The sequence below is a fragment of the Sus scrofa genome, chromosome 15, assembly GCF_054392235.1.
Source record: "Sus scrofa isolate SSC_HxYL_T2T_F1_AM1 chromosome 15, Sscrofa_HxYL_maternal_Yorkshire_Landrace_v2.0, whole genome shotgun sequence".
In the NCBI taxonomy this organism is placed as follows: domain Eukaryota; kingdom Metazoa; phylum Chordata; class Mammalia; order Artiodactyla; family Suidae; genus Sus; species Sus scrofa.
The window spans coordinates 68,220,634-68,237,830 of NC_139397.1; the positions used below are offsets into that span (position 1 = coordinate 68,220,634).

The 17,197-nt window shown below is 36.6% G+C and overlaps 1 protein-coding gene across 15 annotated transcripts in view; it reads right to left on the reverse strand.

Annotated features, from left to right (window-relative positions):
* Positions 1–2,716: 2,716 nt before the first annotated feature.
* The window catches only part of WRN (WRN RecQ like helicase), a 128,023-nt gene continuing 113,542 nt past the window's right edge, over positions 2,717–17,197 (reverse strand). For 7 of the 15 annotated variants that reach the window (XM_085000180.1, XM_085000177.1, XM_021075786.2 and 4 more), the window contains 4 exons: positions 15,289–15,451; positions 11,829–12,025; positions 8,528–8,659; positions 3,630–4,915 (listed from right to left, as the gene is read on the reverse strand). In XM_085000180.1, coding sequence (XP_084856306.1) covers positions 4,796–4,915; positions 8,528–8,659; positions 11,829–12,025; positions 15,289–15,451 — 612 coding nt within the window. In that variant the 3' untranslated portion in view covers positions 3,630–4,795. Of the gene's footprint in view, positions 4,916–8,527; positions 8,660–11,275; positions 11,362–11,810; positions 12,026–15,288; positions 15,452–17,197 lie in introns of all 15 variants that reach the window. The other 8 variants (XM_085000172.1, XM_021075784.2, XM_085000175.1 and 5 more) reach the window with 3 other exon arrangements.

A 17,197-nucleotide genomic window follows, 5' to 3' on the forward strand; every position in this document is an offset into this window, starting at 1 on the left:
TTTTGACACATTAGACATGCACTAACTGAAGCCAAAAAAAACCAAAGCAAAGGATCTGATTTTCCTGTGTACATCACCTGACATTACCAAACATTACCAGTAGGTGGTGCTCTTGAACCAATGAGTTAAGTTCCTTTATCTACTCCCTATGTGAAAATGATCAAACGTACAAAAGAAATAAACTCGGGAGTTCTCAGATAAATGCTTAAAACTGTGTAATTTAAGTGATTCAATAGAAATAATAAACTGCCCCTATTAGGACCTAAGACAAAGAAGGTCTGGGGAGCCCTGTCAACTCCAATATTTTTTCTAAGGCTTAGAGTTCCAACAGCCTCCTTTTCTTCCTCCTGGTTCCTACCTTGCGAATTCTGTATTCCCCAGATTAAATATACCCACCCTTAATCAGCTGCAACAAACCTTTCAGGAAATTTAGTTTATGTTCAGAAATGTTAACACGGCGTCTTAGATAACCAACTCATGAATCAGAATATCTCACCAACTTCAAAATATTTTATTATTCCAATTATTAAGAGTTTCTGGACTGCCCATCTCTTTGTATCCTTTGTTAAAGGAAAAATACTTTGGTACAATCTATCAGGTGTCCTTAAATAATAAAATTACATAACTCCCCTTTTTTTGACCAAAGCACCAGGCAGCTTCTGACTGTATGTCAGGCAGCTTCCCCAGTAGCTTTCCTACAGGCAAAAGAACGAGAACAGCTAACGTTTATCATTCCTATAGAGTACTAAGGGCTATGCTAAAAGGCTGTACTTCATTTAACTCTCCAACCACTGTTAAGCCTGTTTCCTCTTCTAAAAAGGATGCTGATAAACGAGGCTTACAGAGGATTGATCTGCTCAAAGTCGCAGTTACAAGTTGTCAAATCCAGGCTAATTCCAAAGCTTAGCAAGGCCTTCCCTGACCCCACTGGAAACACCCTCTAACCCCTCTCTGCACTGTCCTCCTACCACTCACCAAGATAGGACAACTTACTTGTTTTTTTGTCACTGACATATTCCTAGCACCTAGCACTGTGCCAGGCACATAGGAGGTCCTCAATAAATATTTGTTGACCATTTACTTCCATCTCTGTCAACTTGAATGAGAGGCTGAATCTGCTATTGAAAGATGGATCCTCTTTGGGGTGCTGACACCCCAGATTTCTGAGCAAACACAATAAGGGGCCTCTGCTCAACCACAGTGATTTCAGCCAGTAGTGCCCACCAAGTTAATATCTAGGAAGGCAGACTGTCTCCCTCTGGATACCCAGCCATCAACTCTGTCTTTTGTTAGAAAGTTCTATGTTACAACTAGGTGAATACCAACTATATGTGCCAACCGTGACTACATGGTCTGAATGCATTGTGTTTAATTGCAGCAACATCTCATGTTACAAAGTGTTTAAATGAGGCTCAGAGTGCCTAAGTAATCCATCCAAAGTCACACAGCTAGTAAAGAGCCGCGCTCTGGACTTTACTGAATGTATGGCTGACCTACTGAGGTCTAGAGGTGGTTTCAGAGGGAGGCGGTGCTGCAGGTGCAGGAAAATGAGCTCATGGACACGGCCCACTCCTCCTGCCTCTGACTCTCTTCTCCACAGATGGCCTCCTGGATATGAACTAGGGCCTGGATGTCCAAGTCTTGTCCACAACTCCTCCAAGCAGCCATGCTTTGGCTACCCTTCAAGACAAGAAATGAGCACACCAGCAGGTGAACCAAGGCAGAGACCCAGTGAACTTGGGAACATTTGGGCCATGCATTCTGGAGTCCAGGTTACTGGAAGCATAGTCTAGAAAAGGAGGGCAGGTATGGGCTCAAGTGAGCAAGTACCTTTGAGCTCAAAGCTTAATTTTTCTCACAGAATAGGGGGTGGGGGAATCTTCTCATTAAGGCTCAGCTGCTAAGGGGTCCAGCAGGAAGGAGGTCATCAGATATCTGGCCACACACCAGGATAAGCTTGTAAACAGTGTTCTACCTCTGTTTTCTTCTACGAGTTTTATGGTTCCAATCTTACATTCAGGTCTTTAATCCATCTTGAGCTTATTTTTGTATATGGGGTGAGAAAATATTCTAATTTGAATTCTTTTCCATGCAGCTGTTCACTCTTCTCAGCACCACTTATTGAAGAGAATGTCTTTTCTCTCTGAATATTCTTGCTTTCCTTGTCATAGATTAATTGACCATAAGTGTATGGGTTTATATCTGGGCTCTCTGTTCTGTTTCATAGATCTATGTGTCAGTTTTCATGACAGTACCACACTGTTTTGATGACTATAGCTTTGTAGTACAGTCTGACATCTAGGAGAGTGATATCTCCAGCTTTGCTCTTTTTTTTCCAAGATTGATTTGGCTATTCAGGATCTTTTGTGGGTCCATATAAATTTTAGGATTATTTGTTCTAGTTCTGAGAAAAATGTCATAAGTATTTTGATAGGGATTACATTAAATCTGTAGATTGCTTTGGGTGGTATGAACATTTTAATAATACTGATTCTTCTGATCCATGAACACAAGCTATCTTTCCATTTTTTTGTATCACCTTCAATTTCCTTCAATGTTTTATAGTATTCATAGTATTAAGTCTTTCACCTCCTTGGTTAAGTTTATTCCTAGGTGGTTTATTCTTTTTGAGGTGATTTTAAACAAGATAGTTTTCTCACTTTCTCCTTCTTATAGTTCATTATAGGTGTATAGGAAAACAACTGATTTCTATATATTAATCTTGTATCCTAAAACTTTATTCATTTATCATTTCCAGAAGTTTTCTGGTGGAGATTGTAGGGTTTTCTATACACAGTATCATGTCATCTGCAAATAGTGACAGTAGAATTATTACTCATCCATAAAGAAGAATGAAAATTTGCCATTTGTAACAACATGGATGGATCTGGGGTATTATGATTAGTAAAATAAGACAGACAGAGGAAGATGAACACTGTATGTTATTACTTACATGTAGAATTTAAAAACAAATGAATGAATAAAAAATAGAAAGAGGCTCACACATATAGAGAACAAACTAGTGGTTGCCAGAGAAGAGAGAGGAGAAAGGAGCAGGAAAGACAGGGGTAGGGAAGTTAGAGGTACAAACTATTACATATGAAATAAGTAAATTATAAGAACATACTATACAGCACAGGGAATATAGCCAATATTATATATAATAACTTTAAATGAAGTATAATCTATAAAAATATTGAATCACTATGCTGTTCACTTGAAACTAACATTTCAAATAAATACTTAAATGTAAAAATAATAATTAAAAACCAAGAAGGTATGTGTACCTACAGATACAGAGGCATGTCAATGTAGAAGAAATGACTAAAAAACTATATATCACATATTCAATAGCCATTACCTTGTGGAAATGGGCTGGTGGTAACAGGATATGGGGAAATGGGAATATGAGATACTTTCATGTTTTAAGTATAGCTTGAATGCTTTATAAAGAATATTCATTCACATATTATTTATGTAACAAACTAAGAAATGACTATAAATAAAAAGGCTTAGCAGGATATATGAAAGAGGTTAACTGATTACCTACCAGTGAAACTACTGTGATTTTTATTTTCTTGTTTTCACTTTTCTGGCTTTTCTAATTCTTCTACAACAAACATATATTCTTTTTTTTAACAACAGTTATTTTTATTTACAAAAAAATCAATTAAATGTCATATGGTGAACTGCTTCAAGTTCTACCAACCATGATTTACCCAAATCAGGGTCAGTAGGTATATATTTCAGTGATATGTGCTACAACATGAAGAGATACTAGAATCAAATTCTGACATCATCAAAAATTAAAGGTGTTCAAGGTAATTAAGCAATTGAAATCAAGTTAAAAAATATACATCTTTATAATATTCAGTATGAAGGACTTCTTAAAATTATTTGAAAAGATAAAAGAAATAGGATATAAAATACAAAATGTATAGTTGTAAAGTGCAATCAATCTCCTTTGTTATATCCTTTTCCCTATTTACACAGAACCCCAAAAGGTTTATTTTCACTGGTCTGGTCCGCTAATACCACTGACAAATGAGGATAAGTTATTTCTAACAATAGTAAAAACGAGTTATAAAACAACCATGTTTGGAGTTCCCATCATGGCTCAGTGGTTAAGGAATCCAACTAGGAACCATGAGGTTGCGGGTTTGGTCCCCAGCCTTGCTCAGTGGGTTAAGGATCTTGGCGTTGCCGTGACCTGTGGTGTAGGTCACAGATGCAGCTTGGATTCTGCGTTGCTGTGGCTCTGGCGTAGGCCAGCGGCTACAGCTCCGATTAGACCCCTAGCCTGTGAACCTCCATATACCACGGGTGCGGCCCTAGAAAAGGCAAAAAGACAAAAAAAAAAAAAAAATTAACTATATGCTCTTCAATTATAAGGCAGAATTTTGGTAATATAGGAATATTTTATATCACACACATAATCACTGTACAACTGATCTGTTATCTAAACTAAATCACCGCACTTTATATATTCCAAACATACTGTTAAAGTAAGAAAAGAGATTCGAGAACAGGGCAGGAATGCAGTTTCTTAAAGCAATCTAGGAGGAAACTAAAGATTCTGCTCTAAGATGTACTCAGGCTCTCAGAAGACCCACATTTACACAAATTGCACAAGGCTGTTTTAAGACACCAGCTATTCAATAAATAGGTGAGTTTTACTTTGAGATTAGAATAATTTGTAAACAAAAATATTACTCCCCACTCTTTTCAGAAATGAAATACTACTTCCCTCTTAAGATAGAGCAAGACACACAGAATTCCTTTAACAGTTGCCAGTTTAACAAAAAAGACCCTTCTTCTTTGTTTTGGCCGCTGATTTCTTGCTGGTATCAGGTAAGATCTCATTTTCTTTGGCAAACCACCCAGGTAATTTTCTCTCTGAGGTTTTGGATGAAGTCTATAGGAAAGAAACAGAAAAAAAAAGAAAAAAATATATATATATATTTGTACTGCTGAAAATGTGTCTCACTTGCAAAGTAACGTAGGTTACTGAGTAAACAACAGCCACTTGCCAAATCAAACAAGTAATGAAATCTGCACAATTTATTTCTGGATTCAGAAATAAATCAATGTGAGAGAGAGATAAAAATCACTGTAAAATTTGTTCAAGCAATTACCTGCCATCCTGTTACCTATTCATTTATTTGTTTGTTTGTTCCTGGGCATTTTGTGTGTGTGTTTATGTGTTTTTTTTGTTTTTTTTGGTTTTTTTTTTTTAGGGCTGCACTTGCAGCATATGGAGGTTTCTAGGTTAGGGGTCAAATTGGAGCTGCAGCTGCCAGCCTACACCACAGCCACAGCAAGGCCAGATGCAAGCTGCATTTGCAACCTAAGCCACAGCTCATGGCAACACGAAATCTTTAACTCACTGAGCAAGGCCAGGGATCAAACCCACATCCTCATGGATACTAGCTGGATTCATTACTGCTGAGCCACAATGGGAACTCCCTGTTTGTTCCTGGTTTTTAGACACAAGCGTAGACTCTCATTTGGGAAGGAAAGACCTAGATATTATTTCAGATCTATGTCTCATGGTGTATTTGCTTTGGGCTAGCCACAATGGTGAATTTATTGTTCTAAGAAAGGCATCTGTCTGGGCGTATATACACACACATACTCAAACAGTTTATATTAGGCATTTGAAAAAGCATACAACTTCTACACCTACAGTGGTAGACAGAGTAGAAGGATGGTTCAAGCACCAACAGGACCTTATAGAATTGCCGAGATATGATAGCTACTCAAAAAACACTTGCTGAATAAATGAAAAAAAAATTTTTTTTTGGTTTCATAGATTCTTTTAAGAATCTGCTAAAAATTAAGAGATCCACTTGCAAGAAACAAAGACAAATGGTACACATGCATTATACTCTGCATAATTTTAGTGGGCTTGTGGAGTTCCCATTGTCGCTCAGCAGTGACAACCCCGACTAGTATCCATGAGGACATGGGTTTGATCCCTGGCCTTGCTTAGTGGGTTAAGGACCTGGTGTTGCAGTGAGCTGTGGTATAGGTCACAGGCACAGCTTGGATCTGGCATGGCTGTGGCTGTGGCTGTGGTCGGCAGCTACAGCTCCAATTAGACCCTAGCCTGGGAACTTCTGCATGCCTTGGGTGCAGCCCTAAAAAGACAAAAAAGAAAAAATATTTAGTGAGTTTGTCATAGCACCAAATGAAGTCTCAGAACCCTAAGTTATAAGTCCCTGAAAAAAAATTAAACACAAAGGCAATGATTGAATACTGTATTAAGCACAAATGAAAAAATAAATTTTTAAATAGGTAAGTGGTCTGTAAGTTTAAAAGAATATTAATTTGTGTCATCTCACCTTAAGTGCTAGCTCCTCACACCAACACAACACAGAAATCACTCTAACATGACTATGCCTTGTATCTGGCAGAGTTAATTTAGTTATTGAAACTATCTGAGGGCTTTTTCATCTAAGTTGTATCTGTTAGCCATTACGTAGAATTTATTCCATTTCTAGAATGAAGACTGTATCTATGCATTGTTCATCAACTGATTACCATGTTTTACTTAGGTTTTCAATGTTTAAAAATAGCTTCAAAATATTTAAGGGTGGGGAAATGAAGTAAAAGATCCTTGGCAAGGAGTTCCTGCTATGGTGTAGTGGTCTACAAGCAAGTGGTCTGGCTTGTCTCTGTGGAGGCGCTGGTTCGATTCCCAGCCTTGCGCATTGGGTTAAGGATCTGGTGTTGCTGCAGCTGGTCACAAATCCAGCTCAGATTTGATCCCTGGCCTAGGAACTTCCATATGCCACGAGGGCAGCCAATAAATAAATAAATAATCCTTGCCAAAAAAAGACTGTGTAAACTTATATTTTTAAAAGGTTAAAAACTGTTAGGGAGTTCCCATTGTGGCTCAGTGGTATCCATGAGGACATAGGTTCGATCCCTGACCTCACTCAGTGAGTTAAGGCTCTGGCGTGGCCATGAGCAGTGGTGTAGGTTGCAGATGTAGTGGATCTGGAGTTGCTGTGTCTGTGGCATAGGCCGGCAGCTGCAGCTCCAATTTGACCTCTAGCCTGGAAACTTCCACATGCCTCAAAAGGGGCCCTAAAAAAGAAAAAAAAAAAAAAAAAGTTAAAAACTGTTAGCTATTCCAACTTAATACCAGTTTCCCCACAAGGAAAAGAAGACCAGAAAAAATTGGATTTATACACACTGCATGATATTACAATGTTTGACTTGGAAATAAATTTTAGTGATATAAAATGTCACAGAGAAAAGTCATCTGCGTAGAGATAAAGTTGGCCCAGACATCATTATTCTTCCCTCCAAAATCTTAATATCAAAATCCCTTGTAGCCCTAGACAATTATAATTGCTTACAATTAGAATTTGAACCCCTCAGGGCAACTGGAGGAAGGAAACAATTTAAAATTATCACAAAGCCAAAAAGTAAAACAGAGAATGACATCCAAATAGTAACAGAGCAGAGGAAAAAAAAACTCAGTCTTGTTGTAGCCCTGGCTGAATACTATGGAATAAGCAAGTACTTTGAAACCAGAAAGAACTAGATTTGTCCTTATTGAGCTATTTGATAATGTACGACCTTAGGAATGTTATTAAAACCTCAATTTCTTCACAGATAAATGAGAATAAGAATAAATAACATCACTGCATTACTTGGAGAGTTAAATGAGAATATATACAAAATATCCAAACACATTCTGCTTTATCCCTGGCACTCATTAATTGGTAGCTAATATCATTTCAAGTCTTTTATCTCCAAACACTTTTACAGAATATGATATCAAATGATTATTCTGTCATTTTAATACTGAGCTTATTTCACTGAGAAAGGGGGAAAATGCTTACTTACATTGAGTGTTACCTCTTAAGTCTCAACAACTACCAAGAGAGATTTTATGAAGTCTAATAACAGAAACAATGCTTTTCAGTGACTATTGCCTCAATTAGTAGAAAACTAAAATTCCCAGCCATCATTATAAAAATTTAAGTGGCTATTTACATCCTTTTGATATTCCAAATTCTATTAGAAAACTACCATCATTAAATTGAGGATACATAACATTAACTTATTTGCTGATTATATGTGCACATATATATGTAAGCAGACAGAGAAATATGTACATTATATTTGAATTTATTTTTAAAATTATTTTTATTATTATTTTTTGTCTTTTAGGGCCACACCCACAGCATATGGAAGTTCCCAGGCTATGGGTTGAATCAGAGCTACAGCTGCCAGCTTACACACCACAGCCACAGCCACATGGGATTCAAGCCACGTTGGCAACCTACACCACAGCTCATGGCAACACCAGATCCTTAACCTACTGAGCAAGGCCAGGATTGAACCCACATCCTCACAGGGACTATGTTGGGTTTTTAAACCACTAAGCCACAATGGGAACTCTCGCATTATATCTGCATTTAATTGCATCTAAAAACTAAGATAAATCTAGGCATATTAGTTATCAAGCACAATGTATTTGTCATGAAACTATTTTATGAAATCAATTTACCTGTGAATGAGAATCTGTAAATAAGTCTTCTATTTCTGGATCGCTAAATGGCTGATTCCAAGAAGTTAGTTTCAGTGAATTCCTGTGGCTCTCATCTTCCAGTGAAAAATCAGAAGGATATTTTCTATCAACCTTTAAAAATTTTATGGAAAACAAAATATTTACTGCATGCATTCTTTTCTTAGGAAAAAAACCCAAACTATGCCTAAAAAAACAAAACTAAAGAAAATTCATATTATTTTGAGGTACTGAATTTTAAAAATAATGATCATAATAACATTATCCCTCAGGCATTTTTTCTGAGTGTCCTAAAATAGTTTATAGTTTATATATAACACTGTATGTTTTAATTTATAATGAAACAGTGGCAGGGCATGAAATCAATTTCTCTCTATCTCTTGCTCTCACTCTCGCTCTCTCGCTCGCTCTCCCTCCCTCATAGGAAGTCAAGAAAAAAAAGAGGGAAAAAAGTGACATGTGAAGAAAGGGTTCTGGGAAGATGCTGGCACAGCAGCATAACTTTTTAATCTCTCTAAATTCTAGCATTAAAACATAGAACTAGGTAGCATGGAAGGGGGAGGCCTTTTGCCCAACCCAATAGCAGGTGACTGAAAGGGATCCACCAACAGTGGCTAGCAGCTCTTAAGTGGCTAGTGCAGTTGGCTCCTATGAACTTCCAGGCAAAGGTCCCACACTCAGGAGAACTCCTGGGGTTAAATCAAAATCAAGCAGGATGGGTACAATAGAGGAAAAGGGAAGAGGAAGCCCAAGTAAAAATGGCAGAAAAGGGTATCTCATAAACCAAGTTTCCATTATTTTGAACGTTACACAAAAAAAAAGAGAGAGAGAGAGCTCTGCGAACTTGGGAAAACTATCTTGAACCATGTCATCTTTTGAAAGTGTGGGAAAACTAATTTCATATAAAAATGAGCAACAAGAAGGTATGAAGGTCAAATATGACACCAGAAAGATTTGCTGAGCTATAGAAAATAACTGTAATCTCCCCAAATTAGCTAAAAAACTTAAAAGGATTCAAAATACAAAAGAACCTGAGAAAAATTCAAGTGAGGGGGGAAGCTCTGGAAAGAATTAGAAATAAAAGAAAAACAATTAGGAGTTCCTGTCACGGCTCAGTGGTTAACAAATCTGACTAGGGACCATGAGGTTGCGGGTCAATCCCTGGCCCTGTTCAGTGGGTTAAACTGGCATTGCCATGGGCTGTGGTGTAGGTTGCAGATGCGGCTCGGATCCCACATTGCTGTGGCTGTGGCATAGGCTGGAGGCTACAGCTCCCATTCAACCCCTAGCCTGGGAATCTCCATATGCTGCAGGTACAGCCCTAGAAAAGACAAAAAGAAGAAAAAAAAAGAAAAGAAAAAAAATTATAGAAATGAATATTAAACTATGAGTAATATAGCAATAAATAGAACGGAGTATGCCCAAAGAGAAATGAAGAACCAAAAAGAATTCATGAGAAGTGACAAATATTGTAGCTAGGTAAAAAAGATCTAACATACAGAGAGCAGAAGTCTCTTGAAGAAATCCAAAGCAATGGGACAAAAATACTAAAAACTAAAAATTTTTAACAACTTTGTGAAATAAAACAAAAATTTTAAAACTACACTTTAAGAAAATTTCCAGAAATAAAAAAACTACATATTTAAAGAATCCACTGTGTACCTTTGTATATTGAATCAGAACTACCACTATCAAGACATAATCTCCCTCCAGTAAACACAGACATAACTGAGCTTCTATCTTAATAACAATCACAGTAAATATAATACTTAACTACTCACTACCACCACCCAACATGTCTTTTTCTTTTTTTTTTTTTTTCCTTCATTAGGGCCATACCCATGGCATATGGAAGTTCCCAAGCTAGGGGTCGAATCAGAGCTGCAGCTGCTGGCCTACGCTACAGCCACAGCAACATGGGATCTGAGCCACGTCTGCAACCTACACCACAGATCACAGCATCGCCAGATCCCTGATCCACTGAGCGAGGCCAGGGATCGAACCCGCATCCTCTGGATCCTAGTCAGATTCGTTTCCACTGCGCCACAACAGGAACTCCAACATATCTTCTTTAATGCCCTTCTCATAGCTAATTCAATTGCAAAATAATGTAAAGAATTCCAGTTAATCAAATTTCATTAGCTTGTCTAGGACATGACTGTATACAAATCTAACCAAAGTACAGAATTTAAAACAACCATTTCTTCCCTTTTTTGCAAGGAGGTATGCCCACAGCATATGGAAGTTCCTGGGCCAAGGAGCAATCCCTCACCACAGCAGCAACCCAAGCCACTGCAGTGACAATGCTGGATCCTTAACCTACTGTGCCACAAGAGAACTCCCATTTCCTTTTATTTTTACACAATTTAAAAAAAGGAGTTTAACTGCTGGAAACCCTATCAAAAATAACTTTAGAACTGAAATAATGTCCCTAATTCTCTAACATAAATATTAGGAACCACCTACCATCATGCTCACTTTATCATCTAGGAACTAAAGTAGTTTTTGAATTAATTGTTAGTTTTCATAAACTTTTGTCATGGAATCATGTAACTTCAGACTTGGAAGATGTTAAAAGTCAAATTTTCAAGTATTTATAATCATTTAGTACAATCACAATGTCAAAGAATAGTTATTCTCTGACTACTACTTATTTATCTCATATAACAGAGCAATGATTTTCAAAGCATCTGATTTTAATAAAATATACAACATAAAATAATACTAAACTCATGGTCTTCCTCTGATCATGTATAAGTTCAGTGGGATATGTCCAGAATCTTGAGCAATAAGTATACTTGTAACTGAGAGATTCACTGTAACAGAAACAGAGCACGAGGAATGACAGTATGACAGACAAACTAGCTTGGGGAGGTATTTTTAAGAGAATTTGGTTTTATTTTCATTTATTTATTTGTTTTATTTTATAAACTACCATATGCTTAAAGCTAATGTTAAATACACCTATGAAAGAAAGAGAATTTCCAGGCTATAGAATCAACATAAGGTAGAGGCAAAAGTTAAGCTGACATTCCATACAATAAGCTAAATAGATGGACTATATTCTTCTTTTACTGTTGTTTAAAAAAAAAAAGTCTTTTTTCAGATCAAATTTTTGAAGAGCAAAGGAGATACAGCATGTTTTTTTTTTTAAATAACCTTATATCAGCATTTATAGCAGTTTTTTAAAAAAAAGCAGTCTGGTATTAGAAAATGCAAAGTGAATAGTTTGACACTATATTAAAGTTCTACATTGAATTAACACCTTGGTATTTATGCTTACTTCTTCCTTGCTTCTCTTAGCATCTGAACAGCTCTCTTCAGAGTTGGAGAAATATCTCTTTTTGCTGGAATCACATGCAGACTGGCATTGTATTCTATTGTCACAATCTTTTTCCAGGATCTCAATTGCCATGTGGATAAGGTATGTGTCAATGCTTTCAGGAACATACTTTCTGATTAGTTTGATTTTATTTATATCTGTAAAGGACAAAAAATTATTCAAAAATAAATTACACTGACCATTGCTGAAAACCTATAAGCTGTAAAGAGCGAAATATTTTGTAGAAAGGAAGGATGAAGGAAGCAAAGAAAATGTTCCTCTTTCAAATGCTATCCCTTTGTAGAACAGAACTGGAGTAAAACACGGCCCCCTCACTCCTGGACCACCTGCACCCCTGCCTCTAAGACTCAAGTCCAGTCAGACCATGGCTCTGTATAACTTGTTTCACACTGCCTTGGGCGGGCTGCCCTGAGAATCAAAACCATCCACAGAATTGTTTCTAAAGGAATGATGCTTCAAATTCCAAATATCAATTATAAGCTAATTTTTTAAAAATAATCCATCCTTAATATAGAAGCTAATCATACTTATAAATAAGATGCTAAATAAGGGGATTCTTTCAATGGATACTGTAGCATAACAAAACATCAATTATTTAAAATGCCTGTTAATTAAATAAGTTTTCTGGGAAAGATGGATCTCATTTTCAGACCTTATTTGCCTAACTTTCCATGCAAGTAAGTACTGAAAATATCTATTGGTGAGTGAAATAATGAGCACTTCTGCACTCCTTCAGTGCTTTACCAGAGATCATATTACTCCTACCTTTGTGACAGGTCCCTTGGAAGCTACCCTTAATTTTCCAGTTACATGCACATAAAGAATGAAAGAATGAAATTATTCAAAATAATATCCAGGTGCCTCATTAAAAACTCTGCTTCATTTATTATTAAGCATAGTTAGAATCACAACTCTGTAAATTAAGCTTAAAATCATATAAAAATGGAAAAAACTCAAAGAAACGAAAGGTACCGAATCCCTTAAAATCCCTTAAAAGTTACAAGGACAAAATAAGATAGCCTGAAAATAATAGATATAATTTCTCAATCCACAAATACTCTATTTTTAGGTATAAGATTATGTCATAATAAAATAAACTCTCAATTCAAGGTTGTGAAATATTTAAATGCAAACAAACTTGTTCACTGAAACACAAAATTATGTGATACGGCTACAGTTAAGTAAAAGATAAAAATAATGTCTCTGAATCATTAGTGTGGCATGTATATCTTCATTTCTGATTATAATTTATAACTCAACAATGTTTTCTCCAGTAAGAGAACAAGCAATATTTTATCAAGGAAAAATAAGAATTAAAAAATAAAATTTCACATCAACAAATGGTATTTTACAGACTATAATTGTACAATCCTAAGAAACAAAATTTAGGAAGTTGGCTGCTTAAGTTAGGAACACTGGAATATGCCTACCCAAGAGAGCTGGCTACCATCCTCAAAAGATGTCTCACAGCTAAGTTACCTTGGACTTTTAGCACAGCACAGGATCTGGCCCTCAGTTTTTCAGATTTAGAAACCTAATTTAACCTTAATACAAACACATTAACCAAGTTCACAAAATGCCAATTCATTAATTTCCAATTATGAATTCACAACGATCACAGAGATAAGTGCCCAGATTAGCAAGACTAGAGCATACTTTCCCTATAGACAGATCTACATGGGAAATTGAATCATAATCAGAAAGCTAAGAAGTGACAGAGAAGCAGAGTTAGTTAATAAGGCATCTCCCTCAAATAAGGTCTTGACGTACATCATCAATAGGCCCTGAAAACACATGGAAGTCTCATTGACCATGATTAGAAACTGCATATTTCTTACTTTTAAATAGTTGGCAGTATAATTTTCAAATGGTAGGGTAAATAGAAAAACTTTAGTTCCCTCTAACTTAGATGACCACTGCTCAAACCTGCAAGGTTGAGCAATAAAAAAGAGATGTAGGCTCTTTGTTTAATCCTTCAGTTAAGTCTTGCTCAAGCTTTAGAATTGTTGCTGTCTTTGAAGGTGACTTAAATATCTTTGTTCTGATGAATTAAATGTTGTATTAATTGTGCTTTCAAAGCATGATCTTTTTTCCTTATTTCCAGATTGGGGGGGAGAAGTGTACACTTGTTCCTGAGTAGGAAAGAAATAAAGTAGTCAAAGGTTCAATGACCGGCACTGCAGCTTTGGAGATAAAGCTTTTTGTATGTCCACTGCTTTGTCCTAACAGTCTGGAAAAAATGATCAGATTTATATAACACATCCAGTTTACATTTATACATTTAGGGAGGGAAATCCTTCTAATGTACCTCATTTTTATTTCTGTAAAAAAAAAAAAACCAAACCAGATCATTGGAGTTCCCACTGTGGTGCAATGGGATTGACGGTGGCTTGGGAGCTCTAGGATGCAGGTATGATCCCTGGCCTGAAACAGTGGGTTAAGGATCCAGCACTGCCTAGGCTGCAACCATAGCTTGGATCTGATCCCTGGCCCAGGAACTCCATATGCCATGGGGTGGCCAAAAAAAGAAAAAAGGGGGAGGGGGAATCATAATTTTAAAATAGGCATTATTTATTTATTTATCTATTTAGCTTTTTAGGGCCGCACCTGTGGCACATGGAAAGTTCCCAGGCTAGGGGTCAAATCAGAGCTGCAGCTGCCAGCCTATACCACAGCCATAGCAATGCCAGATCTGAGCTACATCTGAGACCTATAACACAACTCATGGCAACACCGGATCCTTAACCCACTGAGCAAGGCCAGGGACTGAACCTTTGTCCTCATGAATACTAGTCAGGTTTGTTTCCGCTGAGCCATATCAGGAACACCCTAAAGTAGACATTTTTTAAACTTTTCTGCAAGGCAAACAAAGAAGCTTGATCTTCATGAGCACAGTTAGGGTTCTGAAGAATGTGACAGGAAGTGACCCTCTTACTAGGGACCTGGAGACTCTGTCCATTCCCCCGACGCCACTGTGACCAGCACTGTTGACTGTATGACAGGAAAGGCTACTTCACTGAAACCAATGACAGGGAATCAGAAAGATTTAGAAAAAAAACTGAGTCGGTAAGCTATGGGGAATGAATGTCGGGGGCCAGGGACTGTTTTTTTCAAGTGATGAAGCAGAAATTAGAGGAGGATGAAAATACACTGTGGGATGGGTGTGGAAGTTGTAATCTGAAGCCGAAAAGGAAAACAAGAGTTTCTCAGGCTCAGACTTTCCTCTGAGTGACAACAGGAAGAAAGATTGAACAATAAAAAGCATTACAAAACTAAAGTTTTCCCAGTAGCATAAAGGGTTAATGCTATCGGAGAGGAAAAAAAATTAGTGGATTGTTTACTTCATCTGGGTTCAATGACTCTAATCATTAAAGCGGCAGACTAGGGTCGTGGTTATCACCTGAGTTGATAGGAGGGTTTCGGATAACATCAGCAATGATCTTCTGAACCTCTGGAGTCAGGCCTGCTCGATCCATGTCGAGTGGGTAGCCAGCTTTCACCGCTTGGGACAAGTGCATGCCAACGGCTGTGAGAGGCAGAATCCTTTCCTCAGCTATACTCTTCTAGAGAAGTAGCAGCGAAACAACCAATGAGTTTTTGGAAAGTTTCCACTTTCCTATACGTAAACACAATGTCCAAAACCTTCAGGTAGTAAATGTTCATTGAGAAATAAACACTGGACTAAACCTTCCTTTAAATTTTTCATTTTAACTAGTTCTTGAAAGTGACTCACATCATACTACTTTTTATACTTAGTGTACTGAATAAAAAATCATCTATTTTTTAATCTAAGATATCATTCCTTGCCCCTCTGTAATTATTCACTTTAAAAATCTATTAGTGACAGAGCGGAGTCATTCTATGTAAGTCTAATAGCTGCCACAACATTTTAAAAATATTGTAAACTGTAATTCAATAATCTATACACTTGAAATAATACATGGTACTTCATGTGAATTTCCAAGAAGACAAACCCTAAAATGCTTAGTGGTAAAGTAAGGCTCCAAATGTATTCTATAAAAGGTTCTAGAGAAGACTTTAAAAGGTGCTTTAAACTGGCTCTATTCATAAAATAATAATGACCACAATTGAACAAGGGCTGTCATCATTTGCCTAGTAATGAATTTAACATGAATTGTGCTAAATTAAGGACACTGTTACATATTTATGGAGCTTTTAAACAAACAGAGTTCCAAATCCATCTAAGATGTGTGTTAGCTAAAACAGTCTTTTAAACATTCAGAAAATTAGTCACTCAGGTCTAAATTATTTCATGATACTCTCTTTTAATACACCTTCAAAGTCTGAATTTGAACTGTATTTGTGTGAATGTTGATACTTTCAGAGAAGAGAACATTTAAAGCAATATTTTCATCCTTCAAAGGTAGGTTTTACGTTACTTTCATTAAATGTCTACCCTTTTCTACTAGACAATGTGCACCATGTGTGTGCATAATATCGGAGTTATTTGATACCCAGCATCATATTACCTAAAACTAATTGTATTATTGCTCCTGATTAATTATCCTTAGGCATGTTTAATTTTGCAGTTAACTGACAAGACTCTGTCAGACTCCTGGGAGGTACAGATAATTACACCATAATATTACACAGTAATACTCAACCAGGTAATAGCAAAAGACTCAAATGAAGATACACCACTCTTCATATTTTTAACCATGAGTATGTAATACAATCCATGAAACTTCAGATCCTGGCTAAGTATCAAAATATAATGTATTCAGAAGACATGGAGGCTATTGCATATTTCCTTAGTAATTATATACAGTTCCACTATATAAATATATACATATATAGTCAAATTGAGTATATACAAGGACATTTAACATTTACATGGATGTTACTGTTTAAATAAGAAACTGAACTTAAAATCCCTATTTATCATGTAATGTTTCAAAAATACAATATGATGGAATTATTTGGTTTCTTGTGTAATGGCTTTTGCACTTTTAATTAAGGAGTTTTGACTATCTATGTACAGCATCTATTAAGCGACTGAGACAAGCTATGGACTGTTTACTCTTATTTATACTGGACCTTAACCAAGGTTATTCTGAAAGTGTGTAAGGTAGCCTGGTGGATGGAGACACAGAAACAGGAAAAGCAGGCTCTGGACCATACTGCCTGATTCAAACCAGCTTAACATTAGAGAGGAAAGGAATGCCAATTAGTGAAACTTAGAGGCAAGCCACATTCTGCCCTATTCCACTAAGATATACTCTCCATTTTGCATTTTTTAAAAATCACAACAGCCTAAGGATTCATGCCAAAACAATCAAGAAACACTA